The following is a 24,952-nucleotide window of genomic DNA, read 5'->3' as shown; positions in this document are numbered from 1 at the left end:
ATACCACATTAAAAAAACTACATATTAAAATGCATGGGGAGAACAAATAAGGATTCAACTAAGTAGAAACGTAAATAAGATAAGACTCACCACCACAGTGCTGTGTAACAGGCAAAAATCAGTAAACCCACGCGGCTGGTAGGCATTGCAACCACAGATCTCATGTCAGCAGTAACCATTTGCGTGTCCCATATTCTAAGCCTCCTCACTTTTGCCGTCATTGTGCCATTTCACGAAGAATCAAAGCAACGATAAAAAGAACACTTTAGTACCTCAGTGCTGAGCCCTTTGCGTTCGAAGGAGGCAATTTCCACTCTCCTTTTATTTCTCTGCTGTTGTCGAGGCTCAACTGAGTGCCTCAGTTTAAAACTAAAGAGTTTAACAGCCGGTCCGGGATGGCGAACATTGACAATAATCGAATAAGGCATCATGGGAGATTAAAAGCAAGAAATCCACTGATACTTTTGGCAGGAATTAGCGAGGAGCCGTCAGGGATCCTGGCAAGGCAATGGGCACCCAGGCGAGAGAGATTAGATTGCACATTACGACATTCCTTCTGATACTATATTTATTTTAAATATCCAACAAATAGCTTATGTTCTCCTCGTAATTTATCCGTGTTTTTACATTGCCAGTCTCCACGAATCCATCCGAGGCTATCACACGGTTTCTCTCTCTCTATCCTCCCCCTCACACACACACACACATTTGCGATGGATTGAGGGACTTAAGTGATAGGCTTTAGCTCTTTATCAGATATAATCTAGATAATTAGGAAGGGAGGGGGGGGGGGTGGGGGTGGTAGGTGAGGGGGGACATGAGCGATTCTGTTGACTGCTACACGGCTCAAGCCTTGCGAGCCCCAATCCTGTTGGTAAGCAGTTAAAATGTTGTCGGCTTTTAACTTCCTGATTTAACTCTTAAGTGAGTGTCTTATCAATGAATATTCTATTAAACAAGCATTTTTCTATTATTCATGTGTACACATTCAACAGCCAAACTGCTATTAAGGTATTCTGTTATTAACCTGTATGATAGGATTAAATGGAGTAAGGTGGGGCACAAACAACAGCACACACCAATTGGACTGAATGGCCTGTTTTGTGTTGTAAATTCCAGAGAATTCTATAAATTTTCATTTAATGTAATGCCTGACTTGGGAATTTTTCATGTTTGAATGTAAGATAAAACAAACATTAGAATCTGAATTTATCTATATCATTTTGTACATATAGTGATATATTTTACTATTAGCTATGGATTGACAGTTCTCAAATTTGCAAGACATAATTTTCAGGGAAGTGAATTCTGACATCGTCATCTTCACCTCCTTGACCCCAACACCAATGCTTCCACCACACAAAAGATTGTATACACTTACAAATTAGACTAAAATAATGCTAATTGATCACTCAATCATATCGGTTTCCACACTTGTGTAGTTCGCTTGTGTTACCTGAGCCAATACAGATCATTTTACAATAAACCTCCGGATGTTACATACATCCTCGGCATGTTTCCCCAAGTCCCACATATATTCATACACACTGAATATTGGAGAGAATAATGGAGTCTGAGCGAAGAAAATGCCCCTTTTTGGAGGGGAGGCAACGTTCTTAATCCACGGATCGTCCATCTTTGCAGACTAACATAAAATGATACATATCCTATGATATTAACCTTGCAAATTAGGACAGCCAACAACCAATGTATTCTGCTGTGGTCTCACGTGATGACATTCAGCGTTGAAGTAATGGTTGCTATAGTTTTTTTCGAAGCAATGGTAAACAGTTGACGTTTTTGTCTTTAGACATGTGTATAGTTATGTCTTTGATCCTTCTCCCTCTAAAACAAAAGATCGTGTTTTTATAATAATAAAATGTCAACTTTCACACTAATTTAAGTTATGGCTTTGTCTACCAGAGCAACATTCTAGTACCATAATGAATGTAACGTTTCTTCTTGCATAGTTCGCTTATGCTGCTTGTCGATGCCATTAAACCAGCAACAACGTAATACAGGGGAAGCGCGCTCCGAATCGAACAGGGTTAGACGTTGTGCGCAGGAAATAATTAACATTTCATTTCCATTCCTACCGTCAAGAACTCCTGCACTAAAACTGAGGCTGGGACAAAGTTGTGATTTCATCAAGAATTAACGCCGTCACTGGAAGCTGATTTTCCAAGAGAAAATCACGTATTGGATTTAGTAAAATGTTTTCAATAGTTGTGTTGACTGCTACAATGTTTGGGAGAAATAAAACTAACACCGCGCCAGGTCACAACACAAATCATCTGTAGCACTTTGCGTGGAATTGCGAGTTCTTCGCATCTCGATGAGAAAAGTTCCGCTGGAGCTGACGGGCAGCGAATTGCCACAATAAATTGGTACACTTCGAAGAATACTGCTCCCATCTGTAAATGGGGGTGGGTGGGTATTTAATTCATAATTAGCTCGTGTATAAAACGTAATAGGCTATTACACAGTAGCTTGTTAAATATTTAGCAAGTAGATCATTTTATAGTGTCAACATATTTTCTTCAATCTTTTATTTTGCAGAGAAAGTGCATTAAAAATGTTCCTCTCTCCACACCTGCTGCCAGACCTGTTGAATATTTCCCAGCATTTTCTGTCTTTATTTCAGATTTCCAGCATCTGCAGTATTTTGCTCTTGTATATTAAAAAGACTTGGTGTGGACCTCACCATTGGGTTAACTAACGTGGAGTAAAGAATCCATCATCATTCAATTGAGGATGACTTGCTTCCACTTAGGTTGGATGAGTTCTGAGATGGTTGATAAGTTCAATGTGTGATCTGTAGACTCTGCCACATATGGGGCAGATAGTCTTGAAGGGATGGTTAGAAAGGTTGTTTAGGGGTTTATGCACTCCTTCTGATGCCTTGAATTCATCCCTGTGCATTCCCAATGAAGTCTCTAGATGTGTTCGGTACCTTCCTGAATGAGCCTTCTTCATTTTGGTCAATCACAAGCCCAGGGATTCCCATAGTCAGTGGGGAAGTTTGGCCTTTTCTTGGATGCTTTGAGGACATCCTTAATGCATTTCTGCCATCATCTTGGGAGCCTGCTGCTGCGACCGAGTTCTGAGTAGAGCAGTTGCTTCATGAGTTAGTGTCAGGCATACAAAACTACATGCCCCACCCAGTGGGGCTGGTTTTTGAGCGATTTGCTCCTGGGTTCTGGGCAAGTTGGTTTGGGAGAGGATGCTGCTTGCCTTTCTTACCACTGGATTTGGAGAATTTTGTGAAGGTACTGCTGGTGGCACTTCTCCAGTGCTTTGATGTCCCTCCTGTAGGTTGTGCAAGTCCCCAAAGTATAGGAGCACTGGGATCATTGCTGCCTGATAAACCATGGCCTAGTCTTGGGTTTGAGATCCTAGTCCTCAAATACTCATCTCATCGTGAGCTGACACATTGGAGGCAATGTTGAATTTTATCGTCAGAACTTCTGAAGAAAGGTCCTTGACCTGAAATGATAACTCTTATTCTCTCCCCACAGATGCTGAATATTTCCATAATTTTCTGTTTTTATTTCAGCTTTCCAGCATTTGCAGCAGTTTGCTTTTGTGGTAGAAGTTTGGATCCAGTTGATGCTAGGTCAGTTGTTAATTTTAAATCTGAGATTGATAGGTTTTATTAACCCCAAAGGCATCAAGTAATACCAGACGCAGGTAGGTATATGAAGTCAGGTCACAAATCCGATGCGATCTCATTCAATGGCAGAACAGGCCAGAGGGGCTAAACAATAAACTCCTGTTCGTATGTTCCTATTATGTAGTGTGTCCTTGTAGTTTAAACCTTTAAAACTCAATCATTCTGGTGACTTTGCACTGTACCATCTTAAAGGCCAAACACTTCCAGAGGTTCAGTGCCCAAAATTGAACAGACTATTCAAATGGGGTCCAACCAATCCTCTGTATAACTGAAGTGTCACTTCTTCACTTTTCTATTTTTTTTTTCTTTATTCTTTCATGGGATGTGGGCATCACTGGCAAGGCCAGCATTTGTTGTGCATCCCTAATTGCCCTCAAACTGAGTGGCTTGCTAGGCCATTTCAGAGGGCAGTTAAGAGTCAACCACATTGCTGTGGATCTGGAGTCACATGTAGGCCAGACCCTTGAGATAAAGGTCACATTCCTTTAAGTTTTTTGAGTATTTTTTATACTTGTGCACTATATCTTATTGACCTTTACAGATGCATAACATAAATGTTTGCACCTTCACAGGTCCTAGTCTTGCACTAGGAAAATATTACAATTTGCCTTTTTCATATTCAAAGTGGATGACTTCACATTTTCCAACATTGACTTTTATCTGTTATAGTTTTGGCCATCTTCTTGGTCCATGTCTCTTTGTAAATTCTTGTTTCCATTTACACAAACAACTCTGTCTCTCAATTCAGTGTGATCTGCAAACTGGGATTCAACTCTCTATTCTTCCATCCAAGACATAAGTACATGTGAAGAAAAGCTGAGGCCCCAGAACAGTTTGAAATGGAATGCCACTTGTCACATCCTCCCAATCAGAGAACACTCCCTTTATCTCTATTCTGTCTACTTTTTCCAATTACCAAAACACATCTTTCCCTGTACTTCAATTTTTGCTAATAATCTCTTGTGCGTTGACATAGGAAAATGTCCCAAGGCACTTCATAATAATCTTGAATAGAAGGTGTAAGGTTTTGTGAAAGTCCTTGGCACATTTTTGCACGTGGTCATCAAATTAATTGATAAAAGTTGTTAGAGTTAATTATGTCATCTAGCCTCTTGCAACTTAAACACTGGATATTTGGAAAATGTAAATATGTAATTTATCTATCTCAGTACTTAAAAATGCTCCATAAAATGCATCCATCTCTTAGATCAAAAGCTATTTAGAATTCATAAGCTCTGCTTATCTACAAGTGAGATGCGAGAATTGTGCAATGCTTAGATGACCTACTCACTAGTGATCCATCTTGCACGTGTTCTCATTAGTCCTGTGTTTTCCTGAATAAAATGGCAAACTCAACATGTGAGGAATAGAGTGTGGGAACCAATATACTGTGTATAATAAAATCTGACCTACTTTACAGTTATGAGGAATTTTTAAAGTGTGAATCATTGGAAACCGTAACGATTGCTACCCATTTGCACAGGGGAAAAAATGGTCAAACTGGGTCCTGAAACATGATCGAATAGTAGTGACAAATTGAAAGGCCATGAGTTCATGGGCTGTGTGCTATTCATAGGTGAGTATATGTTTACTCTACCCAAGAGGGACAATGCTATCGTCTTGGCTCTTCAACATCTTTAGACAAGTTTTCCATTTTTGACCCAGCATAAATTGCTAGGTATTAATTTAACTTTCTACTACTGCGGCTTTCTTCGCTTCATTTGTTTGCTGTAGAATAAATGATGGAGATTGATTGCTATGATCAATCAACAAACCATTATATACGGCTGCCAGGATGGATAGAAGGCAAACTAGGTGCAATATGTTTTTTTTCCCTCTGGTCTAACAATTATTCAAATCCATTTTAGGCAGTTAGAGCTTTAGAACAAAACTTCCGCTAATAATTTTGAGGTCTTTTGTAACCATGACTTCGAGCAGTGTGAAATGTTACAGTTCAGCTTACATAAATTGTGGGATTTCGATGGGGATAGCTCACAAAATACTTGCTGCAAACTAAAAGAAAAAAAAAATCCCTATTCGATTCCTCACACACCATCTCCGAATAAAATCAGAATAATCTCGTTCGTTCAGCCACAACCACCGGTCGACGAAACTAGGCGCAATATTGCAAAACTGCCATAAGCACCGAACAATTTGTATTATCGTCATCTTCCTCATTAAGCGTACTGCGTAAATTTTTTATTGACTCGTAGATTGCAACTTTTACTTTGAGAAATTAATTGGGACAGCATGAAGTTTCCCACTTTCAGAGTTACATCAACGCACTGCATTTGTTTCCATTTCAATTCCGTCCCAAAAAGCCAATTGCAACTTGAGTGGAATTTATTCCAAAATAAAAATCGGACGCTCCACTCTAATTGGAGTTCAAATTCTTGTGGGTTATTTGTAATTACACAGTCTCAAAATTCCCAGAGCTGCTTGGCGCAGGTGCTCACAACGTAGCACCAAACAAAAAGAAAACGTTTTGCCCTCCGAGAAGAGGAGAAAAATAGCCACTGCACTTCGAAAACTCTGAGGGGGTGGGCGTTATTGTAAGTCTTAAGGAAAGTGTTAACGAAGTCTGAAGGTGTTAAAGAAGTGGGTATCATATGGACGACGTAAAAATCTCAAGTGCATGCATGATGTGTTTTAAAAAAGGTGCTGCATTCCCGTAGAATTGTGCGTGTTTGATAATAGAAAGGGCAGCTTTCGGAGGGGAGGCATAGAAAAACAGCGCGCCCGCATCTTTTGCTCCGTGTCCCTCGGCCGTGTGGAGAGCCGAGGAAATCCACCCCCCCCACCTTCCCGCCTCAAGCCCGCTCTCACGTGACCCAGCGTCCATTAGAATTTTTTGAAAAAAAAATAGAGAACCGTTAGGCTCGAGCTGCAGGGTCCACGCGCTCGCTGCGGTTAACGGCTCAGCCTGTGGACGAACAACGCATTCGCATCCCAAGTCCAGCAGGCAGACGATCTCAGCGCTGAGCTCGAGGTTTTTCTCAACGTGAAATTAAAAAAAAATACAAGATTAAGGGGAAAAAAAAATCCCCTCCACCCCTCCCTCAAGAAAGGATAGGCGATGAACGTGTCCCTGCGTGGTCACGAATATTAATGCGGAGCCAGGCGGAAGCTGGCAGGCTCCCATCTCAGTGGATTTTTTGTCCTCCTTTTTACAAAGGAAGCCGTGCGTGCTGTGTGTGTTATGTTTACTGACTGAACATCTCCCAGAATTAACCAAATTTCCTTTTTTAAAAAAAAAATCTTGCCCCTATCTCCCCCCCCCTCCTCCTCCTCTTCCCCCTCTGTGGGAATGACGAGTCGACAGAGAGGATAGCGATTTCTAAACAGCACCATGCGCCAAGATTTTTGCAAGAGACAAGCACACGGTTGTCATTCCTCCCCGGCATTTTCGGATGCTTTAGCGGTCAGCATCTAAAAGGGGGGAAGAAGAAGAAGAAGAAAAAAAAACAGAATAGAGAGAGAGAGAGAGAAGAGAAAACAGACGTTGCTTAAAAACAGCCACAGACATTTTGTTTCCCCCCTTCCCCCTCTCTTTTCCCGCCCTTCCTCACCCCTCTCTCTATTTTTCTCCCTCTCCCTTTTTACCCCTTCCTGCATATATATATATATATATATCTTTTTTTTTGCAAAGTGAAGCTGCTTCCTCTGCCTTTTGATGTTGTGAGTGAGGAGTGTGCGCAGGCGCCCCCCACCTTGGAATTACTGCACTGGTCAGAATAAGTTGGATCCTGTCTCTCTCTCTCTCTCTCTCCCCTTCTCTCTGTGTGTGTCTCTCTCTCCTTCTTGCTGCCTTCGCTTGGGAGAAAAAAAAAGACGAAATCATCTGAAAACTTAGGGATGCTGAGAGTTCGGAAAAGGGGCTACTTTAGGGCTTTCTCGTTCCCCTTGCTCGTGGCGATGGTCTGTGCACAAAGGTAAGCCATAGCGCCGGGCAGCTGGAGGTGTCTCTCTCTCTCTCTCTCTTTCTGCACCTCTTCATTTGTAAATACCACATTTACTTCAACCTTAGAGAAACAACATTCTCAACTATTCTCTTTCTCCCTCCCTCCCCCCTCTCTCTCTCTCTAGTGTCAATGACCCCAGTAACATGTCATTGGTGAAGGAGACCGTTGATAGACTGCTGAAGGGCTATGACATCCGTTTGAGGCCAGATTTCGGAGGTAATTTGATTTAATGTTAATGTGATGATCCCTTACAGCCTTTGTTTTTTTTTGTGTGTGTATGTGTGTATGTGTCTTTCTCTCTCCCCTGGCTACTGTGCTTAACGGATCTGAAAATGATTTGGAAGTTAAAAATCATCTGCACCCCTCAAGTTGACTGAATCCCATACTTTAGAGTAACAGCGTTTGGACAGTATCGTCACTAATGGGTCTTTTTGTTTTTGATCAGCCAGTCCAATAAGTTGTGCTATTAGTTGTTAAAGCTCCATAAAGCTGTCAGATTTTTTTTTTTTAAAAGAGGTTCCAACATAATTATTTAATAGGCGAGGAAAAGTCCTAACGACACACTTCGCCCCACAGCGCATCCAGCTAAATTTTCAGTTTCAATATATATTAAATGAAACATTTTAGCAGCATTTTCATTCAGCTGCCTTTTCTAGACTGTATGGTTATCCAATTCTTTTTTTTTTAAAAAAAGACCCGGTATAGTAAAATAGAGCATCAAATGCCGGTCACATATTGTACAGTAATGTTGCATGTGGGTTGTCGGTGGGTTTTGTCTGTGTTTAAAGAAATGTGATTTTTAAGCTCCTTAATGGGGGGACGTTAACTGCTTATTGTGTTGTAAAATGATCTTGGTCTGTAAGTTACATCAAAGAGTTAAATTTAAGAGATCACATTGCGGGCGATCTTGTTTGTCTGCAGGTGACCCTGTGCGTGTTGGCATGAACATAGACATTGCCAGTATAGATATGGTTTCTGAAGTCAATATGGTGAGTACACCAGTATCCTCCAGCAACTAGCCTTTCATTTGCGGAAATAGTGTGATAAGTTTGCACTCAATAAGATGGTTTCGGTACCCAGACGTTTGAATGACTGCATGCACATTCACTGACATCAAACCAATTTCCTTCAAGCAGCATCTATTGGATCAGAGTATTTGCCACGTACGTTTTACGAGTGATGTGAATGTTATTAGCAAAACACAAAGCCCGAGCAAGAGGAAAAAAAAGAGGAAAATATTGGAATGCACTAAGCATTGGTTTGAAGAGCTGAGCAGAGAGGAATTGTGAGCAACCTTTAGTCAAGGTACTGGACTGGAGGGAGTTTGTTGCTTCGTGCAATAGCGTCCCCTGCTGATTTTTTGCAATTAACACAATGAATCCAGGCTCCAATTTGTACTCGAGCTGCTTGAAGACTATTGAAATAAAGCTCTATTAACATTTGATCTCGGTTAACGTCTTTATCCGAAGGGATAAATAAACACATATACACCATATGTGTGTTGAGCTTACTAGTTTTTTGCTTGAGGGGTGGAGTTAACAGTATCGTTTGACAGGACTACGTGTCCGGTCTTTTCAATCTTTTAAATTTCATTCTGATACATATTAGACACATCAATCTTATTGAAATGCATGAAGGAGGTTGTCGTCGGGCCTGAAATAATTTCAAATACACAACATCCAATGCTTGTGTTTATAAACGTGTTATTGTACAGAGGAATCCCCCCACACTCATATCGCTTTTTCAAGGTCACCAGATGTGTAGATGGAACTCGGGTAGCTTCGCGTGTTATCTCGCATGAACTACTGGCACCGATGCTTTTGTGTGCCATACCTACCAAGGGCGACAAGCACACCCTAAGTGTCAATTCTTTCATAGATTACTCCCGGTATCTTTGATCATATTAGATTTAGAGTAGATTAAAGAATCTGATAGGTGACTTTTTTTTACTTTCTATCTGGATATAATAGAAGTCGGGCCACTTTTCAGAATCTGCCTAAAATCTATTTTAAGGTGCTCTCCCTATCTTGCGAGCGTGGTGGTGCAATGTTGTTACACACGATTTACTATAAATCATGATCTACCTTGCACCAAACTATAATTTTAACTGAGGATAGGGTAAGGATTCCAATGCTATTTTAAATTATGTCTAAATATAGTAACAAGCAACAGCCAGGTAAGGATTGTAAACAATAGTTTTTACGTTATGACAACTTCTTAAGTTATTACCTCTTTAGGAAAGCATAATAATTTATAAAGTTTTATAGGGCAGTTATATAGGCCACATTACAATGACCTCTGGCACTGCCATCTAGTGTTACAGTATTATCAGGCATTCCACAAAGGTTAGTAGCAGCTGTTGAAAACCAGGGCAGTCAACAGGAAGAATAATTAAGCTAGAGGATTGTTTTTGTAGGTCTGCCTATTAAAAGGGTTACAGTATTGTCATTTTTTAGCAAGTATTTTAGCTCTAAGTATGTTGGTTACAAATTAAAAAGCGATCACTGTTGGATGCAACTGTATGATCTTCCATTACACCTCTTCATTCTAGTATTGAACACTGGCTTGTAGTTTATTTTCTCATGTTTTCTCCCCAACCAACTAAACTAACAGCTAATACCTGATTAGGTGTAATTTGATTAATTCATTTTTTCCATGCAGCCTTTGTTATCCAATGTAGAGTCACTGGACAATACATTTAAAGAAGTCAACAGATGCTACTAGTGGGTTGGTCTGATTTGTAACACAGTGGGAATGCAAAATTATGAACCCACATAACATCTTGTTCATCTCAATTGTTACTTTAATACTGAAGTTTTGGTTCAGACTATTTAGAGTTTTAACAATGGTTGTTTTTGTAGCCAGGCAGGATGTACAGGTGAATTTTTTATGTGATGTTATGAAACTGACAATTTGGGTAACAACTTTTTACTTATCAGGAACTTGTAAGGTACTACTTATACAAAACAGTTTTGGTGTCATTTAAATTAACTGATATTGATTAAAAAGGGGGAATAAAGAAAGACAGCTTCTAAGTGCCTGTAGGGTGTATCGAACATCCTTATACAAACAGCTTGCAGGTAATTAAACCAAAGTTGTGAGATCTCTCTTTTAATGACATTAGTTGCTTTTCTGTGCATCTTCTTTTATTCTTTACTTGTTTCTGAGAGACTGTGCCTTTGGTTGGCTTGGGCAGTTTGTAATTGAATAGATACACCTCTTGAATCGCCATAGGATCATTTTTCCAATAATACCGATAATGTCATGCCATTAATTTCTTGCCAGGGCTTGAAAATTGCAGCTATGAGGAGAGATTGAATAGGCTAGGGTTGTTTTCCTGAGAACAGAAGAGGCTAAGGGGTGACCTAATTGAGATGTACAAAATTATGAGAGGTCTAGACAGGAAAGACTTGATTCCCCTAGCTGAGGGGTCAATTACCAGGGGGCATAGATTTAAGGTGCTTGGTAGAAGGATTAGAGGGGACATGAGGAAAAACTTCCACCCAGATGGTGGTGGGCATCTGGAATTCACAGCCCAAGTTGGTGGTTGAGGCTGAAACGCTCAACTCTTAAAAGGTACCTGGATATGCACCTGAAGTGCTATAACCTGCAAGGCTACGGACCAGGTGCTGGAAAGTGGGATTAAAATGGGTTGCTCGTTTCTTTCTCTTTGGCCAGCGCAGACACGATAGGCTGAATGGCCTCTTGCTGCACCGTAACTTTTCTATGGTTCTATAATTATGCTTTATTATGAAATGGAGCTGATTTAGTAGCTTGCATATGCATATATGATTGAAATTCTGAACATCGTAGTTGGTCGCCTCAAGTACAAGCTAACATGTTTTCTAAATTACTTGCTTTATAGGACAATATTTATCATGTTATTCCTAGAATATTTAAACAACTTTATTTTCCTTTTTGGACCAGAATATATTGCAACATTCCAGCTCTGACCTTAAGTTTCTTTCTTTATACCATCATGTTCACGTTATTTTAAATCCAGGGTTAATCAACCTTTCTGTGGCACAATTAATAAAGGTAGAACTAAATTCCTGGCTACTGGAAACTTTGTTTAACTTTCACAGCATATTTTTCAAGAAATAAGAATATTTTCCCTCTTTTTTTCAGGCATTGCATAACTATCTTTCATGCTTGTCATGGGAGATTAAAAATAAATTATAGGCTGCCAAGGCATGAATACAATAAGATTGAATAAATAAACATTTTGCTAAATCAGAAAGAAAAATCTACAATGCTGAAAATCTGACAAATAACCAAAAATTCTGGAAATAAACGGCAAATAGGGGAAGATAGTCAAAACCAATAGCCAAAATTGACTGATAGCAAATGAGCAACCCATCTTTATACCATGCAAAACTTTATTTTAAAATAAAATCAAGTGGCCTGCTAAGCGAAATGCTGATTCGCTATTGCCCATTTTGCATTACAGCCAAGCTCAATTTCTACCTTCCTTTTCTCAAAACAGAAAAAAGAACTTTCTTCTGACAAAGCACCTCTATCTGAAATGTTTTGAGATGCTAGTGGACTTGTATGTTTTGTTTAATATATTTTCTGTTTTATTTCAAGTATGTTCTAACATAAAGAGCTGGAAACCTGCTATGTATGTTGGATTTCTATCTAAAGCAAACTAAACAATAATTAAAGAGTTGCAGACCTTTTATACTCATTTTCTGAGGATTTAAAATACTGTTGAGGGCATTAAATTAAGATATAATCCCATGGTGGTTATAACCTAGAGCATACTGTTGTAACATTGGTGGACAAATTCTTAACATACTAAGCCCTCTTCTATTTTAATGCCAGTGCTTATTCATTTGATATAAAAGGATAAAATGCCCATTAAAATATTGGGCACTAAAATGTCATACTGGTGCATTATGTGTTTGTCAACTAATATCAGCAATGGTAATTTTGACTTTTATACTTTGTATAAATAGTTGAAAATGAATACTGCAGCTAGATTTAAAAAATCAGATGATATCAGCCACAGTTGTGAAGCTTCAGTTAGTTCATTGTATCATTTGAATTCAAATCAAAATTAGTCTTCTACATTTTTATTGCTATTGTTTTAATGAATAAATCAAAAATTACATTGAAGACTGAGGGAAGTTACTATGACATTGTCATCACAGAATAAGTTTATTTAATGACCCATAAGAGTGTATTGATTATTGGGGATTAAGAGCCTTATCTATATTACAAATAAGTTTATATCCCCTGAGGTAAGGATGGTAATAGCATCACTCATTACTGATCAGTATCACCATTCTGAATTAAATACCTGTTTTTACTTTACAGACTAAGTTGTAGGAATCTCTGAAATGCAAGTAAATGTCTTGATTAATGCAATTAATTCATTTTTTTAGGGATGTTCTACAATGAGTGACTTTTGATTTGTGCCAAGAATGTCATCAATATATTGCAGCAGTATCACAAAAGTTTGGTAGCATTGTGCTTTGATTTTTTTTTAAACAAGTTAGTTTAATATTTTCAATTGTTTAGTAAATTCTGCTGAAGCAATATAATGCTATTCTGTGGAGTGTTCTCTGTGCACTGTCACTGTCGTATGACTCATTTTATATCATACTGAGATAAGATCTGAGGTGCATACTGTACTAAAGTATCATAAACCTGGGACTGTACAACTCTGATGCAGAATATTCAAGATGTTGTGTTACCATATTATTCTGGTTACACCTCCATCTTATTTTATTGCCTGTGCCTGTGGTGTCGATTTATTGTCACTTTGGGTAGGTGTGGGAGAGTATAGCATTCTGAATTTCATTCATATTTTTAGATTAATGTGAGGTGTGCACTTAATAAGTTTCATTAGTTGTTGATTCCATCCTCTGGAATTAAATGTAGTGTAAACTGAGATCTTGATCTTCTGTGTAAACTGAATGACATTTTGAGAGATTCTTGTAGGAAGGCATTGTAGTGCAGTGTGGGTTGAAAGGTTTCATAGAATCATAGGAACTTAAGGCAGAGAAGGACATCATTTAGCCTATTGTGTCAATGCCGGCTCTAAATGAGCGAGACAGTCTGATCCCACTTTCGAGCCCTTGGTCCGTAGCTTTGTAGGATGCAACACTTCATACGCATAGCCAAATGCTTTTTAAATGCAATGGGGTTTCCTGCCTCTACTACTCTTTTTCAGGCAGCGAGTTCCAGATCCCCAACACCTTCTGCATGAAAAAAGTTCTCAGTTTTCTTCTAGTTCTGCTATCAATATTTTAAATCTGTGTCCCCTGGTAGTTGACCTGTGCTGAAAAAAATAGCAGATAGGATGGACCTATCTTAGATCCTTTTTAATTTTGCACACTTCAATCAAATCTCCCTCAGTCTCCTCTGTTCCAAAGAAAACAACCCCAGCATCTTGTCCAATCCAGACAACATTCATATAAATCTTCTCTGTACCCTCTCCAATGCAATCACATCCTCTCTGTAATGTGGTGACCAGAGCTGTACTCGGTACTCTACCTTTGGCTTAGCTAGTGTTTTATCCAGCTCAAGCATAAACCACTGCCCCCCAGCCATTACCACCCCTCCACCACCCCCCAACTCTGCTCTTAGGTCCTATGTCACAGCTAATAAAGGAAACCATACCATATGCCTTCTTAACGACCCTGCCTGTTCTGCTACCTTTCGGATCTGTGAACATTTACTCCAAGGTTCCTCTACATATCTCAGTATCCTACCACTTCTTGTGTATTCCCTTGTCTTATTTGCCCTTGCCAAATATATTACTTCACGATTTTCTGGCTTAAATGCCATTTGCCACTTCTCTGCTCACCTTAGCACTCCATTGATATCTTCCTTCAGTCTACACCTTTCTTCCTCATGATCAATCATTCTGCCAATTTTTGTATCATCGGTATACTTCTGAATTGTGCCCCCAATGTTTAAATCTCAATTATGGAAATATACCAAAAAAGGCAAGGGACCTATTACTGAGCCTGCGGAACCCTGCTGAAAATAGCTGCCAGTCTCAAATGCCTGTCAACCATTACCCTTTGTTTCTTGTCAGTGAGCCAATTTTGAATTCAACTTGCCACTTTCCCTTGGATCCCATCTGCATTTACTTTTCTGACCATGTGGACACTTGTCAAAACCCTTGCCAAAATCCATGTAGACTACATCAAATGTGCTATCTTCACCGACCCTCTTTGTGCCTCCTCTAAAATTTCAATCAAGTTAGTCAGACACGAACTTCCCTTAACAAATCGATGCTGACTGTCCTTGATTAATCCATGCCTTTCTAATTAATACTGTCAGTCAGAATTTTTTCCAGTTTTCCCACCACAGAGGTTAGGTTGACCATCCTGTAATTACTTGGTCTGTCCCTTCCTCTGTTTTTGTACAATGTTAGCTATCCTGTGTTTCTCTAGCCACTGCACCTGTAGCCAGAGGGGATGAGGAAATGATCATCAGAGTCTCTGCTATTTCCTCCCTTGCTTCTCTTCACAGCCTGGGATAAATTTCATCTGTGCCAGATGATTTATCTACTTTAAAGGTTTAAATCCATTAATGCTTCCTCTCACACTGTTTATCCCATCCAATATTTCTCCTCCTCTCTATTAATTACAATGCCTGCATCATCTCCCTCTTTTTTGTGAAGACAGATGCAAATTATTTATTAAGAACCATGCCCACGTCCTTTTACACTGATTTTATCCCAGTTAATATTAGGAAAGCTGAAATTTCTGTATAACTGCCCTTTGGTTTGCAGCTCTCAGAAATGTTCTCTTCTATTCCCCTCTGACTGTTTGGAGATCAAGCTTCACTGGAGTGTGACTACCCCTTTTTTGTTCTTCAAACAAGGCCATGTGGTTGAACTGATGATCCTTCTGGCAGATCATTTTACCCACTGTTGTAATTGTTTCTTTAAACAATATTGCTACCCTCTTTCTTGTTTTTATCCATTCTCTTGTTTGAAAATCCTGTAACTAGGAATATTGAACTTCTGTTCCTGTCCTTTACGCCATGTTTCAGTAATGGCTATACTTCCAAGTGTCTACCTGTGCCTTCAGTTCATCTGTTTTATTCATTGGACCCCTTGCATTGAAGTACACACCATTAAGCACTACCAAACTTGTTGTGTACTTTTCTAGACTTTTTTTCCTCTGCCTTCCACGCTTGCTTACTAATATTCTATTTTCCATTTCTAGCTTTGCCTCTCTGTCATGACTCACTGGGAATAATGCACTGTAATATCAAGCCCCACTGTTCTCCGAGCCACGACAAATGTGAAAAGTTAGATCAAACCACCAGATTTCCCCAATTCTACCTAACTGTTTAATTTAGATTAACAGAAGTGAGTACCAGGTTTGTAAACTTAATAAGTGAATAATTGTTTATTGAACAAATTGTCTTTAACTAGTGGCAAAAGAAAGAAATATGAACTGCTCTCAAACACACACACGTGGGATAAAACAGTTCAATAGCACCAATCTGGAGTACAGGATTCGATGGGTTGATTTTGATCGATGTCTTCCAAATTCCACTTAGTTCTTGTTGATGACACAAGGTGGTCTTCCAGCACTCAGTATTTAGTTTACTAGTTGAGAACTTGCTTTTCACTGTCTCTAACAGTGGTTTTCCCCTATTCCTTTTTACAGGGGTTTCCTCAGAAGGGCAGCAGGTTATAGAGATATGAGGAAAAGAGATTTTAGATGTTTTCTCTTTGCAGGCCAGGAACTTTCTGCTGCCCTGCTCTTCACGCAAAACCTTGGTCACCTGGTCAGGAGCCAATTAAAATGCTATTGTTAGGTGTCTCCTTTGGCCCAGGATTCTTCTCTGGCACCATCCTGTCTTTCATGGCACACTCTGTTCCAGGACTGCAGCATTGTATATATATTTCATCCTGTTCCAGTGGCCATATCTTTCAACCTGCAGCCATTGTAATTCTAATCTCTGGCCCAATGAAGAATAAAAAGATTTGTTCTTTACAACAGCCAACAGAATTAATAAAGATATGTTCCTTGCATCTCTCCCTTTTGAATCTACATTCAAGTTTTTCATCTCCTTGCCAAGCTACTTTAAAACCCCCCAACAGCATTAGCGAATCTCTCCACTTCAATATTGGTCTCAGCCCTGTTGATGTGTGTAACCTGTCTACTTGACTGGTTCCACCTCCCCCAGAGCTGGTCAAATTTGATTGGATAAATAAACTGATAGGTATGAAGATAAAGTAGAAAACATTTCTCTACTGCAAAACTACACTTCATTAAAAAGCAAAAACATATCTACAAAGGTCCACCACTGACCTCCTAGGGAAGTTCAGGATAGTATTTGAGTAAAAGAAGAGGCTTATGATGTTGCAAAGAGCGGTAATGAGTCTGGGGATTGGGAATATTTTAGAAAGCATCAAAGGGCCAGCAAAACGTTGATAAAAGGAAAAATAGAGTGAGAGTAAACTAGCTAAGAATATAAAAAACAGATTTTAAGAGCTTTTGGTCAGTTGGAGGCAGAGACAGAGGAAATTATCCTGGGAAATGAGGAAATGACCGAGACATTCAACAAATATTTTGTTTCTGTCTTTAGAGTAGAGGATGCAAATTATATATGGAAATAGAGGGTAACTAAGGGGCTAATAAGAGTGAGGAATCTAAGGTAATCAGCAGAGAAAAAGTATTGGCTAAACTTGAGGGACTAAAAGCCAACAAACTGCCAAGACTCGATGGCCTACATCCTAGAGATCTAAAAGAGATAGTGGATGTGCTGATTATGATTTTTCCAAATTTCCTAGATTCTAGAATGGACCCACTGATTGCAAGTTAGCAAATTTAACACTACTATTAAAGAAAGGAAGGAGAGAGAAAATGGTGAACTACAGCCCAGTTAGCCTGACATCAGTTGTTGGGAAAATGCTAGAATCTATTATTAAGGAAGTCTTAATAATGCACTCAGAAAAACATAGTATGATTGGAACAAGTCAACATGGTTTTATTAAAGGGAAATCCTGTTTAACAAATTTATTAGAGTTTTTTTGAAGATGTAACTAGTAGTGTAGATAAAGGAAAACCAGTAGATGCAGTATGCTTGGATTTCCAAAAGGCATTTAATAAGATGCCGCACAGAAGGTTGATAGACAAGATAAGGACTTATGGAGTTGGGGGAAATATATTGCCATGGATAGAGCATTGGTTAATGGACAGGGAGTAAAGAGTAGTGATAAATGGGGCATTTTCAAATTGGCGAGCTGTGACTAGTGGAGTGTTGCAAGGATTGGTGCTGGGGCCTCAGCTATTTACAATCTATATTAATAACTTGGGTGAAGAGACTGGGCGTATTGTATCCAAATTGGTTGATGATATAAATGTAAGCTGTGAGCAGGCCACAAAGAGGCTGCAGAGAGATATAGACACGTTAAGTGATTGTCCAAAAAGTAACAGGTGAGGTATAATGTGGGCAATGTGAGGTTGTTCACTTTGTTAGAACAGAAAAGCAGAATATTTTTTTAAAAGGTGGGAAACTTGCAAATGTTTATGTTCAGCAGACTTGGGCATACTTGTGCACGGAACACAAAGTTAGCATGCAGCTACAGCAAGCAATTAGGAAGGCAAATTGGATGTTGGCCTTTATTGCAAGGGGATTATAGTACAAGAATAAGAAGCCCTGGTACAATTGTACAGGACTTTGGTGAGACCACACTTGTTTACTTTGTGTAGTTTTGGTTTCCCTAACTAAGGTAGGATATACCTTGGAGGTTTTGCAGTGATGTTTCGCTAGATAGGTTCCTGAAATTAGAGGATTTACCTATGATAAAAGGCTGAGTAAATTGGGTCTATACTTGGAGTTCAGAATAATGAGGTGAGGTGCCCTTATTGAAGTATATAGGATTCTGAAAGGGCTTGACAGGGTAGACATAGACGTTGTCTCCCCTGGCTGTGGAATGTAGAACGGGGCGGTGGGGAGCGGGGTCACAGTTTCAGGATAAGGGATCAAGCACTGAGGACTGAGGGGAGGAGAAATTTCTTTATTCAAAGGATTGTGAGTCTTTAGAATTATCTACCCCTGAGAATTGTGATTGCTCCTTCGTTGAATGTATGTAAGCTGTGATTCTGGTTTTGTCAGGGAATCGAGGGATATACGGAGCAGGCAGGAAAGTGGAGTTGAGGTAGAAGATCAGCCACGATTGTATTCAATGGCGGAGCAGGCTTGAGAAGCCATTTAGTCTACCCATGCTCCTATTTCTTGTGTAGTTATGTTCTTACGTTCTCCTGCACCATCTCTCCAGCCGCACAGTCATCCGTACTGTCCTCCTATTTCTGTACTTAGAAGCATGTGGTACCAGGAGTGATTAAGAGATTAGTACCTTTGATGTCCTGCTTCTTAATTTCTTTTCTAGCTTTTTAATGTGCTTGTAGCACCTCATCCTTTTTGTATGTGGACCACAACCTCTGGCTGTTCACCACCCTTCAGAATGTTTTGTAGATGCTCAGTGACATCCTTGACGTACCATCCTGAAACCACACCATCATGACCGCAGAACCACTTGTCTGATCCCCTAACTATTGAATTCCTGGTTAGTGTTGTTTTTCTGACCTTCCTCCCCACCTTCCCCAACTGCCTCTGTACAGCTGAGCCACCCCTGATGTCACTGGCTTAGCTCTGGCTGTCCTTCCCTGAAGAACCATTGCCCTTATCAGTATTTGGAACTGAACAGAGCAAGATGTATTGGAGGGACTTTTGTACTCTCTGCCTGATCCTCTCTGTCTGTCTCATCACTCGTTTCCTGTCTGCCTGCATACGAACATAAGAAATAGGAGCAGAAGTAGGCCCTTTGAGCCTGCTCCGCCATTCAATAAGACCACTCTGAAGCTCCTGAAATGTGTATCCATGTGCTGATAGCATTGTAGATGCATTGCAGTGATGCCAGCTGCTGCTCTAATCCTGAAACCAGGAGCACCAAGCTCCTTCAGTTGACAACACTTCCTGCACATGTGATTGACCAAGACATGAGAAGTGCCCTGGATTTCCTACCTGGCACAGGATATGCATTTGACAGGCCATGGTAACCTGCCATACTTCAATTTCTTATAGTTTACTAACTAAATATACCAGCAATAAAATTAAGGCTTGTCCCTAATCAAATACCAGTCAGCTCCTTCCTTCTTTTACCTACCTCCTTGATGCTCACGTTCCTTTATTGCTTAATCTAGTCTATATTTATTCCAGAAACACTAACCACTAGAAACATTAATCTCAAGGGGAGGTAGTGGCGTAGTGGCATTGTCACCAGACTAGTAATTCTGAGATCCAGGGTAATGCTGCGGAGACCTGGGTTTGAATCCCATAATGGCAGATAATAGAATTTGAATTCAGTAAAAAAATCTGGGATTAAAAGTCTGATGATGACCATGAAACCATTGTTGATTGTTGTAAAAACCCATCTGGTCCATTACTGTCCTTTAGGGAAGGAAATCTGCCCCCCTTATCTGGTCTGGCCTACATGTGATTCCAGACCAAAAGCAATGTGGTTGACTCCTAAATGCCTTCTGAAATGGCCGAGCAAGCCATTCAGTTCTCAAGGGCAATTTGGAATGGGCAATAAATGTTGGCCTAACCAGTGACACCCCTATCCCATGAACGAATACAAAAAAAAGTAAACTTATGTTTAACATACCTGTGCTCCTCACTCTGTGCTGACAGTGACATCAATTTTTCTCCTTGTCTCTCTGGTATCAGCCTCTCTGCTCCCAATAGATTCTGCTGCTGCTGGCTGTGACTCTCCATTTAAATTTGCCAATCTACTCTCAATAACCTCAAAGAATGAAATCAAATTTATAATTAACCATACAAAAATTATGAAAATCCATCACTGATGCTGGTAAAGTGGATGTGTCAACATACTGGAGACTGCGGTGCTAGCAGATAAACAGTAGGCGTGAGAGCATGGAGGTTGATAGAACAAGGCACAATATTTTTCAAAATGAAGCAACAATGCAGTATTTTTTAGGACAGAATTCAATATCAGTGCACATACCTCTCATGACAAAATACATTTTGTAATACATATACCAGGTACAGTGAGATGAAATGAAAATCTTTGCACTAAAATGAATGTCCTGTATGAACAAAAATGAGCATACACTTTGAAATTTGTACATGTTAGGATGTGTCAATATAATGCTTTAAATGTTAACATGGAGTCCCTTACGAGGAATATCCAATTCAATACGAAAAACTTAATTTTTCTTATATTTGTAATTTTAAGAAAAACATACACAATAGTGACTGTAGAATCTTTCAGCACAGAAAGAGGCGTTTTGGCTCGTATTGCCTTTGTTGTCTCTTTGAAATTGGGATCAAATTAGCCCCATTCCCATGTCCTTTTCCCAGAGCCCTGAAAAATTATCCTTTTCAAGTGTGTATATATATAATTCCCCTTTGAAAAGTTACCACTGAAGTGCTTCATCCATCCTTTCAAGCAATGCATTCCAGTTCATAGTAACTCACCACATTAAAAAAAAAATCACTTTGGCTCTGCTTTGGCCTCCCCTATTGCCATTTAGCTTTAATATGTATTTGGTTATTGACCCTCCTGCCAGTGGAAACAGTTTTATTTACTTTATCAAGGTGCCTCATTATTTAGAACATCACTATTAAATTTCCCCTTAACCACCTTTTCTGTAAGGAGAACAATCCTATGTTCTTTACTCTCTCCATTTAACTGAGATCCCTCATCCCTGATGTAATTCTGGTTAATCTCCTCTGCACTCAGCCCAAGGGCTTGACATCTTTCCTTAAGTGTAATTCCCAGCACTGAGCGCAGTAATCCAGCTCAGAATTAACTAATTATTTATAAAAGATGAACATAATTTCCTTGCTTTTGTAATCTATCTGTAGAGGATCCTGTAAATTGTCTTTTTTCAATAGCTTTATCAATTTATCCTCCCACCTTCAAAGCTTTGTTTATGTGAATCCCAGCTCTCTCTAGTCTGCACTGCCTTTAAAATTGTACCATTTAATTTATATTGCTTCTCTTTTCTTCCTCTCAAATGCATCACTTCATACCTCTGTCTTATGCCGTCCCATTTTGTCAGCCTATGTCTTCTTAAAAACTGTTTTGCCCCATTGTTTACTACGTTTCTAAAATTTTGTTATATCATCAAACTGTGAATTTATGGCCCCCATGCTCAAGTCCATATCATTAACATATCAAAAAGGACAGTTGTCCTAATATTGGCCTTTGCAGGATGCCACTGTACATCCCTGTCTAGTCTGAAAACAATCATTCACTATTACTGTCCTTCAGTTTGCTAAATTTGCATCCATGCTGCCATTGTTCCTTTAATGCTGCAGACTTTAATTTTGGTAACAAGTCTTTTATGTGGTACTTTATCAAATGCCTTGTGAAAATTCATAGGCACAGCATTAACAAGACTACCTTGGGCAGCCCTCTTTGTTATTTCATTGTTAAGCTCCAAATCAAGTTTGTCAATCGCAGCTCACTTGGTAGCACTCACCTCTGAGTCACAAGGTTCTAGGTTCAAGCCCCACTCCAAGATTTGAGCACAAAAATCAAGGCTGACATTCCAGTGTAGTACTGAGGGAGGGCTGAATTACCAGAGCTACCATCTTTCAGATGAGACGTTAAACCGAGACTCCATCTGTCTTCTAGGGTGGATGTAAAAGATCTCATTGCACACTTTCAAAGAAGAGCAAGGGAGTTATCCCTGGTGTTCTAGCCAATATTTATCCGTCAATCAATGTCATAAAATCAGATTATCTGGTCATTATCGCTGTATGTGGGAGCTTGCTGTGCATAAATTGGACCTAAGTGACTACACTTTGAAAAAAGTACTTCATTGGCTATAACACACTTTGAGATGCCTGGTGATTGTGAAAAGCACTGTATAAATGCAAGTCTTTTTTGTCATGCATAATTTGCCTTTAACAAATTCCTGTTGGCTGTCAATTATTAATCCACATTTTCCCAAGCGGCAATTAATTATGTCCTGGATTATGGCTTCTAAAAGTTGCTTCACCACAGACGTTAGACTGACTGGCCTGTAGATCTTGGGTTTAGCCTCCTCCCTTTTTTTTTTGGGACAGAGTGTGACATTTGCAACCTTCCAGTCCTTTGACACCACTCCCATTTCCAAGGAGGATTGAATGATTGTGTCCAGACCCCTGCTATTTCCACCCTTGTTTTTGTTGTTAACCTAAGATACATTCCATTTGGCCTGGGCGGCATTTCTACTTGTATGCTGACAACCGTCTCATTATTTTTAGATTATGTTCTCTACCTCTCCTCCTTTACTGTGGCATTGACAGTATCCTCCTTTTTGTGAAGACAAATGCAAAGTACTCATTTATTTCTGGGTATTAAAACATTGTAACATCTATTTTAATTAGAAATAGTTGTTACAAAAATATGAAAACAAAGCAATATTGTGGTAAAGTCATAACCAGGGCAATGTTTGTGATTATCAGTTTAGAGACATAACTCAATAGCTATTAAAAGTACATGTGGAGAAAGGTTGAAGTTTTAACTGTTTAAGGTTTTATTAATTTGGGGATCAATAGTTTTTTTATATATAGCAAGTGTTTAGACAAAACATTTTGCTATGTAAGAAGATTATCTTGATTGGTAACTCATAGAAGATATAAAGGATTAATATGCTTCCTGGATTGATTTAGTCTATTAGAGCCACTAAGGAATGATTTCAATGGAATATATGGTGGTGTGCTAATTCACTTTCATTATTGTGATGTATACGGTGTGATGACCATGTGCTTTGGGAAAAGTCTATTTTCTTTGATGCCTCTTTTAAGAACAAAGTAAACTTGGGAGCATTTTGAAAGAGGGTTAGTGTTTCCTGATTATGACACACAAGGTTCTGAGGTTGCCATAAGGATGATAAGTTAAGAAGCAAAGGATAAATAAAAAGCTAATTGCATTAGGGTTGGATTTCACCCTGTTTATTGTTTGGCAGTTCAGAATATTCGAGATTCATATAAGAAACATGCAAAGTTCCTCTGAATGGAACAACTTTCTGTTTAGCAGTTTTCGAACAGATCCTTGGTGTGAAGCAGGTCTCTGAGAATAGAGTAGAGGTTGTGTTAGGATAGAGAGTTGAAGACGGAAAGGACAAGGGATTGTGGATTAGACAAGACCCATTATGCTGTTCATGTTGTCAGACCCTGCCAAACTCTTTAAAGGGGTAAGAGAAGGGACTCTTTGGGGATCCTGTACCATCAGGGCTGTGTGATGTGAGTCAGAGAGGGTTTGTAGACATGCACCTTGTTGTTGTTAACTGTGTCTGGAGTCTTCAGATGGAATAAGGTTACTGGTGAATGTGATTCAAGGTCTGAAATTATTGAAAGGTTGGGGACTGAGAGATCCTCAGCTGGTGCAGCTGGTCCAGAGTGTAATTACTGCGAGTTTGGTGAGTGAGTTTGGTGAGGAGGGAAGGGAGGTGCTCTTTTCTTGCTCTTTTCTTTTTCTGTCTTTCTTAGCCTCCAGGAAACGAAAAACTGCTTGTGAGGGCTAGGTTTGAAAAAAAAAATCAAAGAGTGACATCACAGGAGAAACATAAAGTCATTGGTTGGTGAGAAACTGCTGTTAGGGAGGATTTTTAAGTAGCTTAAAATGAGAAAAATGCATTATTTAAAAATTGAAGTAGTACTTAGATTTAAGTAAGAAACACAAGCAGTAGGGAAGTAAAGTTAAGTCAAGGCCAGGTAAAATAAAGTAGTATCAGTAAACCAAAGTAAAATAAATGAACATATGGGAAGTAAATTGAACTATGGGAGGACAGCTCGGCTGTGTAAAATACGTATCTTGTAATATGTGAGAAGTCGTGGACACTACTGCTGTTCTAGGAACTGTCACCAGCTGCAGAAACTTGAGCTCTGGGTTTCAGAGCTCGGGCGATAGCTGGAGTCACTGTGGCACATCCATGAGGCTGAGAGCTATGTGGATGGCACATTCAGACCATAAGACATAGGAGCAGAAATTAGACCATTCGGCCCATCGAGTCTGATCCGCCATTCAACCATGGCTGATAAGTTTCTCAACCCCATTCTCCCGCCTTCTCCCCATAACCTTTGATCCCCAAGAGAGGTGTTCACGCCGCAGCTTAGGAGCCTGGAGGCAGAAAGGGAATGGGTGCCAGGCAGTCCAAGGGAACTAGGCAGATAGTGCAGGAATCCCCTGGGGCCCTCCTCATCAATTGATTTTCCGTTTTGGGTGCAGGTGAGGGTGCTGGTTCCTTAAAAGAGTGCAATCAGAGCTAGGTTTGTGGCACCACAGGTGGCTCTGCTGTACAGGAGAGGAAGAAAGGAA

General features: G+C 39.6%; 2 protein-coding genes across 2 annotated transcripts in view; one reads left to right on the top strand and one right to left on the bottom strand.

The window, feature by feature from the left end:
* Positions 1–263, bottom strand: part of LOC144685287 (gamma-aminobutyric acid receptor subunit alpha-6-like) — a 44,295-nt gene extending 44,032 nt beyond the window's left edge. The window contains exon 1 of the mRNA XM_078549706.1: positions 91–263. Coding sequence (XP_078405832.1) covers positions 91–221 — 131 coding nt within the window. The 5' untranslated portion in view covers positions 222–263. The remainder of the gene's footprint in view (positions 1–90) is intronic.
* Positions 264–7,392: 7,129 nt separating this feature from the next.
* Positions 7,393–24,952, top strand: part of LOC144685954 (gamma-aminobutyric acid receptor subunit beta-2) — a 401,666-nt gene continuing 384,106 nt past the window's right edge. Inside the window, exons 1-3 of the mRNA XM_078551016.1 lie at positions 7,393–7,605; positions 7,760–7,851; positions 8,557–8,624. Coding sequence (XP_078407142.1) covers positions 7,529–7,605; positions 7,760–7,851; positions 8,557–8,624 — 237 coding nt within the window. The 5' untranslated portion in view covers positions 7,393–7,528. The remainder of the gene's footprint in view (positions 7,606–7,759; positions 7,852–8,556; positions 8,625–24,952) is intronic.

Source organism: Cetorhinus maximus, chromosome 10 (genome assembly GCF_964194155.1).
Source record: "Cetorhinus maximus chromosome 10, sCetMax3.hap1.1, whole genome shotgun sequence".
Classification (NCBI taxonomy): Eukaryota; Metazoa; Chordata; class Chondrichthyes; order Lamniformes; family Cetorhinidae; genus Cetorhinus; species Cetorhinus maximus.
Note: the sequence above shows the minus strand (reverse complement) of the source record. Positions and strands in the feature narration are given on the sequence as shown.